The 12,858-nt window shown below is 39.0% G+C and overlaps 1 protein-coding gene across 7 annotated transcripts in view; it reads right to left on the minus strand.

Moving 5' to 3' along the window:
- pkdcca (protein kinase domain containing, cytoplasmic a) overlaps positions 1-12,858 on the minus strand; it is a 71,539-nt gene that overhangs the window by 36,059 nt on the left and 22,622 nt on the right. For 4 of the 7 annotated variants that reach the window (XR_011886810.1, XR_011886808.1, XR_011886809.1 and 1 more), the window contains exons 4-5: positions 12,759-12,838; positions 9,584-9,691 (exon numbers count right to left, since the gene is read on the minus strand). Coding sequence is in view for 4 of the 7 variants with exons in the window: in XM_072265025.1 (XP_072121126.1) it covers positions 9,584-9,691; positions 12,759-12,838 (188 nt within the window). In the remaining 3 variants the exon portion in view is untranslated. The other 3 variants (XM_072265028.1, XM_072265027.1, XM_072265026.1) reach the window with 3 other exon arrangements.

Genomic DNA, 12,858 nt, shown 5'->3' on the forward strand with positions numbered 1-12,858 from the left:
TTAGATATGGGGATAAGACATGAAAATGAGGTTAAGATTGATTAGCCATGATTTTATTCAAGGTCAAACAGATTTTAGGGGCCAACTGGCCTAATCCCACTCCAATTTTTAAAAAAAATATTCTTTGTAAGAACAACTAATGATAAAATAATATTTTGATTCTCTATCGATTAGTATATTCTTCATGATTCCAGGGTCCACTTATAATGTTAGTTGGAAGAGTAAGGAGGAAAGCCTTCATGGGCTTCATTGGCACCGGCATTGTCGCAGAGCAATGTGAGGTTAAGTGCCTTGCTCAAGGACGCAACACACAGCCTCAGCTGAAGCTTGAACTAGCGACCTTCAGATCACTAGACCAAAGCCTTAACCACTTGGCCACGCACCAACACAATTTGCCCTGTACTAAAGAGAATAAAATGGATAAAACAGCATGGTGACTTTCAATCATATCTAGTTATACTCAAAACATCTTACGTGGACATTCTCCAAAATCAGGTTTAGGTTCCGTTGCAATTTCTTTCATAATCAAGTCCTATATACAAGGAATGAAATCCATTCCAGGCTTACTGGCAAGATGCCTCCAAAAGGGGGGAAAGAAATTGGAGTAAACAACTTTTATTTTTGTAACTCAGAAATTTTTTTAATGTTGTGTACTGTGCAGCTGCTGCAGAACAACACATTTCACAATATACATAACTGAAAATAAACCCAAATCTGATTCTCTTGTGCTATACCTCTTTTAAAACAAGCTAAACCATTGGAAACAGAAATAAGTACCTACTGGAAAACAGCCAATATGACTCTTACTTAAAATGTAAAGATGGAAGGCAGGGAACTATAGGTCAGTCACTTTATCATATATTGTTGGCAAGATGCTTGAGCCAATAATCAAGAGGATATAACTAATCTTATGAAAGCTAAATGAAATGATATATAGTCAACCTGGTTTTATGAAAGGCAAACCATGTTTGACAAATTTGTTCAAATTCTTTGGGAATGTAACAGTGAGAGTTGAAAGAGGTGAGCTGGTAGATGTAGTAAATTTATATTTCCAAATGGCAGTTGAAATAAATGAACCCCTTCAAGCAGAAGGAAGCTAACAAGTGGATTGGTTCTAGGGCCATGATTATTTAATATTTGTATTAATGACCCACAAGGGGGAACAAAATGTAAAGTTTCCAAGTTTGCAGATGATATAAAACTGGGTAAAAGTCAGTTGAAATGAGGACGTCGCAATTCTGCAACTGCAGTTGGCAAAGATCTTAAATTTGGAGTTTGACATGAGGAAGTGCAAGATCTTGCACCTTGGTCAGAGGAATCAGAAGGTGCATTATCTAAAAGTTCGTAGGGATCCAAGTGTTCTAATGCACAAGTGCAGTGTTAAGCATTCACTTCAAAAGGACTAGAATATAAAAGCAAGGATGAAATGTCGAGGCTCTATAAGGTATGGGTCAGACCGCACTTGGAGTATCATAGGCAGTTTTGGGCCCCTAATCAAAGAAAGGATTCCTAGCATTGGAGACGGTCCAGAGGAGGATCATGAGAATGTTAACATACGATGAGCATTTGATGGCTCTTGGCCTATACGTGCTAGAGTTTAGGTGAACAAAGTGGGTGTCGGAGAAAATCACTTTGAAACTGAATGAATATTGAAAGGCCTAGATAGAGTGGACATGGCGAGGATGTTTCCTGTAGTGGGGGAGTTTAAGACCAGAGGGCACAGCCTCAGAATAGAAGAACGTCCCTTTAGAAGGGATGAGGAGGAATTGCTTTAGCCAGAGCTGGAATTCATTGCCACAGACAGCTGCAGAGGCCAGGTTATTGGGTATATTTAAAGTGGAGTTTGTTAGGTTCTTGATTATTAAAGATATCCAAGGTTACAGGGAGAAGGCAGGAAAATGGGAGTGAGAGGGATAATAAATCAGTCATGATAGATTGGCAGAGCCGACTCAATGGATTGTATGGCCTAATTTTGCTCCAATATCTTATGAAATACTGGAACCAAGTTTACACCACTGGCCTTCAGATCCTCCATGACAGATTTGGTCTTTGAATCTACTGCTTTAGGGGTAAGTAGAAGTGAATTGCAGAGGTGACTGAACATCTGTTGGATCAATTCTTAGCTCAAACTACAAAACAAGTCACTTTCCTAATTGGTCAATACATTTCCTTTTTAAAATAAAATATTCATTTAAAAAAAGCTTTAAAAGTTTGATAGTAATTTCTAGTTTTGAATAAGCGTCTGCTTGAATTGCATTAACTTGACAGTTCTACTTCTTTCAAAGAACAAATACCATACATCACTTATAAACAGTCTTGGTGAGTACAAAATGATCTGTTACAGTTTGCCTCCAGGCAAGTCATTGTGAATACATGAAGCTAAAGAGCACGAGAACAATTACAACAGGAACAATTCATCAGCAATAACTCAGCCTGTGCACATTCTCAAGGAGCACACGTCCAAAAGTCTGTGGGGTCAAACAAACTCACTTTACACTTTTAGTGAATTATAATTGACGCAATAGATTCTGGTCTCTTTACTCAACTTGTCTGAGGAACCCCTGAAGCTGAGTTTAATCAGTGCTAATGACCATGGGCCCTACCCACAGCAGTCAGGTTGTGATTTACAGCTTGTCCTGGCTGGAAAAATGCTAGCCTTTCCCCACCTGCAAAATTCACCATGATTCTACAGCAGAGGACAGGCTTAGCGATTAAGCAGAATAATCATTTAACTTTCAATCAGAAACAAGGAGAAAAGCAATGATTTTTTTTTAATTCGTAGGGTAGGCAGGGGATATGTCACTTGGCCATTTCAGAGATGTCTTGGGGTGGAGCCTCCTCACTCTACCATTGGATGCCCTGCCACTAGGTGCCAGGAAGCAGAGTGCCAGTGAGGTTAGCCAGAAAAATCTTAACACTGTGACTACATCATCACCTGACTTCAGAGTAAGAAGAAAATACCGGTTCTGCCCAGGTACTTAAGGTACAACTCTACTTAAAACTTCATTTTCAAAAAATTTCCAAACAGATTCTAGATGATAAGTCGAGTTGCATCATGATGTGGCAAGTGTAGTTCACTCTTGGACAACCCGCACTACAGTCTGTAGATGAATGCTACATCCTTTCTGATTAACTGATAACATGTGGCTTATGGTTTCAAGGTCCTATTTCTGCTTTTTCAAAGGTACGTTACATAAACTCCCCTCTCCTACCAATGATTTGTTCTGTGTTACTATTTATTGGTTACAATTACTGAGAAGTTTTCTAGCTCCCCTTTGGGAATATTGTTAGGCAATTATTTTGGTGCTGCTATGCATTTGTCACTCAGGGGACAGGAACATCACTGCCACAGCCAGCGTTTATTGCCCAGTCTTGATCTCCCTTGAACTGTGTGGCACCTTAGTCCATTTCAATGATGGACCAAAGAATTAAAATTTTTTTTTTAAAAAACAGGGCAAGACTGGGAAATATTGATGTTCAAAGGGACCTGACTGTACTTGTACACATATTACCACAAGTTCACACACCTGTGCAGCAAGTTAGAAAGCCCAAGGACTGCAGGTTTCCTCATTGAAGGAATAGTCGTGATATCAAGCTGGCAGATTCATGGCCACAAGTACCAAAACTAACTTTGCATTTGTTCATTTGTTTCGCTGATTGAATTCAAGTTCCTCAATGGTCCTTGTGAGATGTTATCCCATGGTTTTGGGTTGTTGGTCCAATAAATAAAACAAACATTTTCTTTATGATACTTTGTTGTTGTTGTTCAGTCATTTAGCCGAGTCCAACTCTTTCTGACCTTATGGACCACAGGGTTTTCATGGCAAGATACAGAAGAAGATTGCCAGGCCTTTCTTCCGCACAGATACTGCTGCTGCCCAGGTTGGGACCCAGCTGGGTTTGAAATCAGGACCATCTGCCTTGAAGTCCCAGTGCTGATGCCACTACACCACCAGCCAGCCCGTAACCGCAAGCTGCAATACTTGCCAGTAATGAAACTAGGATAGCACCTTTCCCCATAGATTTCTGAAATAATATGTCAGTAATTCATGCCCTGAATTTGTTGATTTATTACGTCTCTTTTTAGAAGGCTTTTCTCATCTACATGACAGTCACTGGCACACACGAGAGATCGCTACTCTTTGCAGATGGCTATTAAACTAGCACAGTAGAAGAGGCTACACAGCACTGAGTAAATTATTGACATTGACTTCCTCAATTTGGAGGGGAATACGCAAGATTTCATCTACTGAATGAAGGCAGATTTCACCTAACTTGGCTGGCAAGAAATAAGTTAGAGGCTTCCATGTAGAACTCAAACCTTGGATTTTAACTCCTGGTGTAGTTTGGACTGAGGCAGATGGGTAATCTGCAGATTCCTTCTGAATGAGATTAATTTCCAAATTTCCTGAATGGTTCTCATCTGCCTCAAACCCAAATCAATGCTGCCCAATGGGCAGGAGAAGGATTGCAAGCGGTAATGGACTCTTATTGCAGATTTTGTGCCCAAACAGTAAAACTGTAGCAACCCAACATCAAGCTCCTCCCCACCCACCACTACACCCAAAGACAACCATACAAAATGAAACTTCCTCCTGCAAACTGTTTCTGTAACATCAATTTTGGAATGAAGGAAAAACCAAAACCTCTAAAGCTTCAAAACATTGTTTATTATCACGGCAACAAGCATACTGAGCCATTTTTAAATGAACCACTACATGATAGAAGTTATTATTTTCTAAATTACCAACAGCTGAGAACTAAACATACCTAGCATTGAGATAAGCTTTCGGATTGGCAGCTGGATTGGCCTTAGTCTATAGGGTTGCTGGAGAAAGTAGAGCTCTGAAACCTAGAAGCATATTTGTGCGTGCTGGAAAATTTATGAATTAGAGAACTTCATATAACCCTGGAAGCCAAAGCTGCCTTATCAGACAAAGCTACTGATCAGCCGATAAGGATCATACAGGGCAAAAAAAAATCAAGAGATTGAGACAGAAAAAAAATGCAACAAAATATCAGAAAATTGAAAAAGGGAAAGGAAGAAATCGTGAGGAAAAGGTGGAGAGGAAGAAAAGGTGACAGGCTGAGAGAAATGGAGGAACGTGACTAAAGTGTGATGAATTAAACACAGACTGAAAGCAAGTCAAGTCAAGTCACTTTTTATTGTCATTTCAACCATAACTGCTGGTACAGTACACAGTAAAAACGAGACAACGTTTTTCAGGACTATGGTGCTACATGAAACAATACAAAAACTACACTGAACTACGTAAAAACAACACAAAAACTACACTAGACTACAGACCTACCCAGGACTGCATAAAGTACACAAAACAGTGCAGGCATTACAATAAATAATAAACAAGACAATAGACACAGTAGAGGGCAGTAGGTTGCTGTCAGTCCAGGCTCTGGGTATTGAGGAGTCTGATGGCTTGGGGGAAGAAAATGTTACATAGTCTGGTTGTGAGAGCCCGAATGCTTTGGTGCCTTTTGCCAGATGGCAGGAGGGAGAAGACTTTGTATGAGGGGTGCGTGGGGTCCTTCATAATGCTGTTTACGGATGCAGAGTGTGGTGTAAATGTCTGTAATGGCGGGAAGAGAGACCCCGATGATCTTCTCAGCTGACCTCACTATCCGCTGCAGGTTCTTGTGATCCGAGATGGTGCAACTTCCAAACATAAAAAGAGGTCACAACTTTATTTCTATTCAAGAAGAGTGTTTTCTAGATTTAGCACATCTCTCAGCAAAGTTTTTTCCTCCTAATCAAAAAGGCACAGAGCAGTTAATTCACATTACCTCAATGGCGAGTTCTGATTTGGCACAAAGTAGGATTAATTGCCACCAGGAAAAAAAACACAACCTTCCTGGCACTTTCTCACAAAGAAAATGTTTGTTATATTTATTGTAGTGCTGAAAATAAATTTAGTGTGATGACAGGCTTCAGTCAGCAAGAGTACGATGGATTTTAGACAACTCAAAAGTCCATTGGAACACCTGCGCAGCTTTTCAAGGTAACTAATTACGAAGCAAGGTAACTACAGAGAGTCTGGCTTTATTTCATTTCTGTCTGACAATGAATAGCCCTTCTGTCCTTTCCATCCCTCACTCTGAATCCACAATCAGTCATCACTCAGCTCCCCCTCTATACAGCTGCAGTGAAGCACTAAGCGACAGATGCCCAATTCAAATCAAATAACCGCCTAGCAGCCAGAAAGACGGGACAACTTGACTGCAGTAGACTCAAGATCTGTCCACAAGCCAAACCTGTTTAGAGTTTTTCTTCACACCTACCAAACATTTTTATTTTGATCTGTTGTGCTTTGTATGAATAATATCAACTTAACATTAACATTAAAATGTCTCATAGGAAATGCAAGCTGAACTTTTTTGGATGCTTAATTTTTGTTTAAAGACATAATTGCAGAAGTTTAAAAGCTTTTAATTCTTTTTTTTTAAATCCCCAAGTTCTAAAAGAAACAACAAGTCCTCAGGTAACCAGTACCCTGATGTTTAACGCTGACTCAACATGTCTAAGGTCATTAAGTATACAGAAACATTTGAAAGTGAAAGGGCATTTCTAATGAAAGCCTTTCCAAAACATTCCCCAAAAAAATCTTCTTGACGCTGACAGCCCCATGAATTTCCAGTTAGACTTCCAAGTTTCCTGTAGTGCTTATAAAGATAGGTTATGTAATAATAAGACAGGCATTCTTGCTATGAATGCCTGAATGACAGAGTCTGAAATGAAAGGTTTTCATGTCAGTGTTAGGGAGTGTTCTGGACTTAAAGTATCTGAATATAGCAGATATTAATTCAAGCAGCAAGCACTAGACTTCAATTCTTGTTGCAAATTGCAAGATGTAAATTGAAGTTAAACTGGCGACAGACTAAAAATATGGTTTACAAAATGGTGGACATGAGATGTTTGCACATACATCAGCCAAATGTTAAGGCAATAGGATTGCTAAGAAAATTGGCCTGCATCAAACAGGCAACCATGGGTTTAAGTTATTTGTACCATTGTGACTCTAGTTCAAGCTGGTAGACCAGACTGATGTCACTTAGCGTATCAAACATGATCATGGTTATAGGCAATCAATAGTTGGAATATTTGTGTACTCAAAGTCAGCCCTAACAACATTAACCTGTTTTCAGAAGCTTTTAGACATTGTGAGTTAATTAATTTGTCCCAGCAAAGGTGCTTGAACATTCAGAGGTGTCTCCCACTGTCGATATGCAACTCAAAGGAAGCATTGTCAGTCCAAAATATTGAAGTAAATAATGTCATTGTAACTATTGAAATTGTATTACATCACCCACAGTTATCTTTGAACTTAAAAGGTATAAAAATGTGATGTACTTTTGAACTTGAGAGACTCTTCTGTAGGAGTTCCCAGAAAAATCCCTGCTTGTTGCAATGTCTTCCATATCTCCAGCTTCAGTGTCTCTCTGGTAGCTTCAGTCACAGTTATAACAGTCGGTGTTTGCAGATAAATGCCAATTTGCCTTTGTGCCTCATTTAAAAAGTGAAGTGGATCCCAGAGTGTTGACCAACTGCATCTGATGATCAGGCAGACAGGAAATCAGTGTGGTACTGCTGCAGCTAGGAGAATTGCCTTCTAATTCAGGACTGCATGACAAAGTGAACAAACCAGCAACAGAACAGTCTCCAGTGAGCCCAGTAGGACCTTGTCTTTTACTAGACACATTAAAATAAAAAGTTAAAGCTTTTATTTCTATTTTATAAGCAGTTTGCAGTGATCCCTTGAACATCACATGCAAAAGTACAAGCTTCACCCATTCTTCCCAATTTTAGGATGGCTGAGTTTGTAGTGCAATGATAGCTATCATTCTTTCCTCTATCAGAGGTTATGGGTTCAAATCCCACTGCAAGGAGTCAATGCAAAATGTCAACAGTACCCCAAAGCTGCAAAAAAAAAAAAAATGGAGATGCCATTTCTCTTAGAGTAATAGAGCAGTGCATCTCAGATGTTATCCAGGCCAAAATGTTATTCTGCCTAGTCCCATCCAAATGCAGACCATAGCTCTCCATATCCCTCTCATCCACATACTTATCCAAATTTCTCTTAAATATTGCAATTGAATCTTCATCCACCACTTCTGCTGGAAGCTTGTTCCACACTTACACCCTTAATCTATGACTTCTAGTTCTAGTCTCACCCAACCTCAATGGAAAATGATTGCTTGCATTTACCTTAGCTATACCTCTCAATTTTATATGCCTCTATCAAATCTCTCATCCTTCTACAATGCTCCAGAGATAAAGACCTAGCCTATTCAACCTTTCCCTATAACTCAGGTCCCCAAGTCATGGCAACATCCTGCAAATTTTCTCTGTATACCTTCAAATCTTACTGATACCTTTCTTGTAGGGAGGTGATCAGAATTGCACACAGAACTACAAATTTGGCCTCACCAATGTCTTACACAACTTCAACATAACATCCCAACTCCTGTACTCAGGACTTTGATTTATGAAGGCCATTGTGCAAAAGCTGTCTTTACAACCCCATCTACCCGTGACACCACGTTGAACAAATTATGGATCTGTATTCAGAGAAATCAAAGCAATGTGCTGCTTACCCTCTCCACTGGGTACAAAGGATTACACAGGACTACAAGAAGAATGTTTACCTCGATTATCATGCCAAGTGAGACTTGACTGTGCATAAACTGGCTTTGATGCTTACATTTCAAAATCTGCAGAGTACTGTAGGAAGTTATGAAAGATGTCACATGCAGTTTTGAAAAATGGTGTATTTGTCTATTATCAGAGGCTTATTTTAAGGGACTGAAAGAGAAGGGCAACTTGTCCAATTTATGGCACACAGTACATTGTTTTAGGCTTAGTAGATTGGAGAAGACCAACTCGCATTCTTCTCCCTCTCACTGGGAAGAGGCAATGCTGAGAAATTCAGTCTAGTTGGAAGTGGGGTGCAAAGCTCCGCTGGTCCTACACAATGCATTTATTTGTTACCAGCTGGGTTGAACTTTTAGGCCAGATTCCTTTCCTGGCAGTTTTTATGCTCAATTAGTGTCAACTAGCAAGCTGTTTCATGCACAAACAAGAAAGTGGTACCAATCCAGCATCTAGTCCTTCCCCACCCACCACCACCCCCAATGGCAAATATACAAGAAGAAAATTTCTCCTGAGGACCGCTAGATTATAATATGTAATTTGGCACTAAGAAAGAAATAAAACCACAAAAGCTTTAAGCTGTTACTTATTTTCAAAGCAACAATCAAAAAGAACTATTTTAATAAGCTGCCATATGATAAAAGTTAAAGTTATCAACAGCAGAGAACAGAACATACATGCAAGGTAGCCCCATCTAAACACATACCAGGGTTAAAATATGTGGCCATTACTTTATAATTATTTTCCTTTATACCCTGCCTCCATACAGCTCAAACCACAGACTCTTTCATCATAGTGCTTTGAATATTTGGATCAATGAGACAATCTGCAATGAATAAAAGTCCCCCTGCCCCCTCTATTTAACCTGGAGCTCAAACATAGGAAACACAGCAGTTAAAGTATCTGAGGCCATCTTACCAGAGGTTTTGCTTCTTGTGACATTCTGCAGATATAATCCACTCTTGAATAGGTACAGGACTTCCTCAAGCTGAGCCAATGTCTCTTCAATGCCCCAGCGCAACTCCCCTGTTAAAACAAACATCTTTCTTTCTGTCAAATGCTTTCTTGCTGTTTCAATCACTTGAGCACATAACTACCTTCCACTTCACAATCAGCTTTCTCCTTTTCTTCTCACTAACAGTTCTAGTGGAGGTTCTAACTCCAGTCCTTTCACTTCAACTGTGAAATACTAACCATTGTCTCTTCCTCCAAACCCAACAACCTGAAACTTTACAAATCCAAACATAAGTGTCATTTAACCATTACTCTAAATTTCATTACATGCTTTTTCATTCCTCTTGTTACTGTGTTATAGGCTATTTGTCTACAGAAAGGCAAATATGTGTTTGCATTCCATACTGGCACCTTCAGAATATCCCAAACCTGATTATCTATGGCAGTGCTTTCAGTCACTTTTAATTTTAGGAAGGGTGATAGGCAACTTCCAGTCAAGTTGGCTAACAGGCAAAGCTCCCAAATTTAAGCAAATAGGTAGAACCCTGATCCTCAGTTCTGTCCAATGGCACAGAATGAGATAGGAAGCAATTTCTGTAACCTCCAAGACTCGAGGTTCCTGATCTGAACTAGGACCCACAGAATGTAGGCACTCTCAACAGAAGAGCGACAGCAAGGCAATAGAACATTGGATGATTAGCTCCCAGGTTATCCTTTTTCCCTAAATGCAACATTGCATTTGACCAGGTCATGCAAAAATATGTGATGTGGAATAAACAAAGATTATTGGAAGTAGCCATGCATAATAACGCCAACAACTTTCAAAACCATACTCTAGAGTAATAACAAAGTCAGAAACAGAAGATGCTTTTAGCAACCACAACAGTTAAAATCTTTCTTCTCTGACTGCTTTGTCCGTAATGAGCTCTAACAACTAGTGACGAATGGAATGTACTTGGCAGAACTGCATCCTCAGAATGCCAATTGATTGTTCTACAGCTGTTGTGTTGCGAGCAAACAGAATGGGAGAGCAGTTCATCCTGCAATGCTGCTATTTATTCATAATTATGAAAATCTACAGGAAGAAGCCCTGGTCCCATGCTGTTTCTCATGTTGCAGTTGGAATACACAAGCCCATCTTTCAGCCAGGGGTAGAAGGGGAGGCAGGGGGCCTAAACTATCCCAACTGTGATCCATTGCTGAATCAACCAACCATGGTGCTTTTGAGGTAGGATAAGTAATGAAGAAAACACTTTGCTAGACTACCACCATAATAGCTCATCCTGCTGTCCACCTGGCTGAAAACCGGATGATTACTTTAACAATTAATTTTCTCTGCCAGACAGACAAGAGTCAGTGCCTATGCCAAAGGTATAACTGCTTTAAATCTTTGGGTTTTTTTCTTAGGACATCACGCAGCAGGAGGTGGAGACATTAATGACAAGATGCATTGATGGTTACATTGCAAAACAACAAACTATGAATGGACCTGCTTTGCAGTGAGTATTGTTTGAAATACCAAGGCACTAATCCCCAGATCCATTTACTGTTCCGTCTTTCAAAAACTGAATTCAGGTAGCAGGTTATACATTTTAGTTACTTAATATTTCGGGGATAAAACCAAGTTGAATGAGCATGAATGGTGATAACTAGCTATTTTTAAAAATCATAAAGCAGGACCAAAGTTTTATGGATAAATAAATCCCATAGTTCCCACCTGCAGTGTGTTAAATGGCATTTACCTGAGACATAAGCTTGTAGAGCTTTGTTCTTTGTAGGCAACAGTTGTGTGGATCGTTGAAATTATTAAAGTTTTGTCAAATATTTATTCTGCAAACATTTGTCTCATAAGGAACGTAATTTTCTGTGTATATCTCACCAATGCAAATAAGTTTTATTTCCAATAATATATACATTATGATCCTCTAAATGCAATGCACTGCAGTTTACTTAGTTCCTGTGTAAGTTTCTTACACGCAAATTCTTTTGAACTACAAATGGAAACCCTTGTTTGTTCAGAACACAACATGAATAGCACTGGTTGGATACTCAGAGGTACGAATCTCAAATTCTGTTTTAATCCTTCAAACAATGGAAGCAATCCTTTGTAGAATGTCTCCTGTGAAGACAGTTTGCCATTTAACAATCCATTTTGCAAGCTACACTTTCTTCTTAATTGTATAAAGTTTCTGCTGAAGGCAAAGGTTTTTGAAATGTGAGAAATGGAATCAATATTACAAACCAAAGTTTCCAATGCAGGAAGTTCAGCTCTCACAGTCCTGTGCTTGTTCATCCTGCAAAGAAATTCAGCAAAACTATACAATACAATGAAGCACTTTAATTTTCAAATAACTATTAATTTCCATCTGGTGAATTCCACTTTCCATAAAAATTATATTCGTAACTCCCCACTTGGAACAGTTCCACTAAATACACAAGCAGGTTTCTCAGTCAGACAGCTATTGTTCTTAACCTCTGACATAAACAACATGCTCCCTGATATATAATGACCACAGGACCTCAATACCTCAGATTCGTGCTTAATTTGAGCTAGCCTTGCCCTACCTACATGTATATGGAACTTCCTTTGGTCTTTCAGATCTGGTTAGTCCCACATTCCCATTTCTTCTGTACCCAAATGCCTGTACAAAGTTTTACTCCAAAATTCGTTCAGGAAACCAAGACTCAGGTTTGAATTTCCTTCCTAATTTTGTCACTGATTTTCCTCCTTAAAAACAAACCCCCTTAAAGTACATTTTCGTCCTTTTTTAGGGCATGCTTTCTAATTCATCCTTTGGTACTGATATTTTCATCATGGCTCAGTGAAACTTTTGAAACACTTTTTCCTGCATTAACAATAATAAATGAATGGAAGTTATTGTCAATATCCTCTGACATCCAATTAGAAGGCCAAATTAGAAATGTAAAAGAATACATTCAGTTTATGCAATTAAGTATAAATTAATTAAACATAGCTGACGTAGTTTACTGTAAGGGCAAGATTAAAATGTTTAAGCTGATGAAAATTGCACCTTTTACTCTTTTGCAAGGACAGGAGTCTAATATTTTTTAAATATTTCTAAAAGTACACTTCTAATTGATTGAAGTCAGTTGCAATATTTTTTTTAAAATACCATACCCGTAGCATTCACTACGTTATCCAGTAATGATCGTAGACTCGATGGGGCACTGTGTGGCAAGAGATAGGTAAAGAAAAACCTGCAACAGAGAGTATTGAG

Source organism: Mobula birostris, chromosome 8 (assembly GCF_030028105.1).
Source record: "Mobula birostris isolate sMobBir1 chromosome 8, sMobBir1.hap1, whole genome shotgun sequence".
NCBI classification, from domain to species: domain Eukaryota; kingdom Metazoa; phylum Chordata; class Chondrichthyes; order Myliobatiformes; family Myliobatidae; genus Mobula; species Mobula birostris.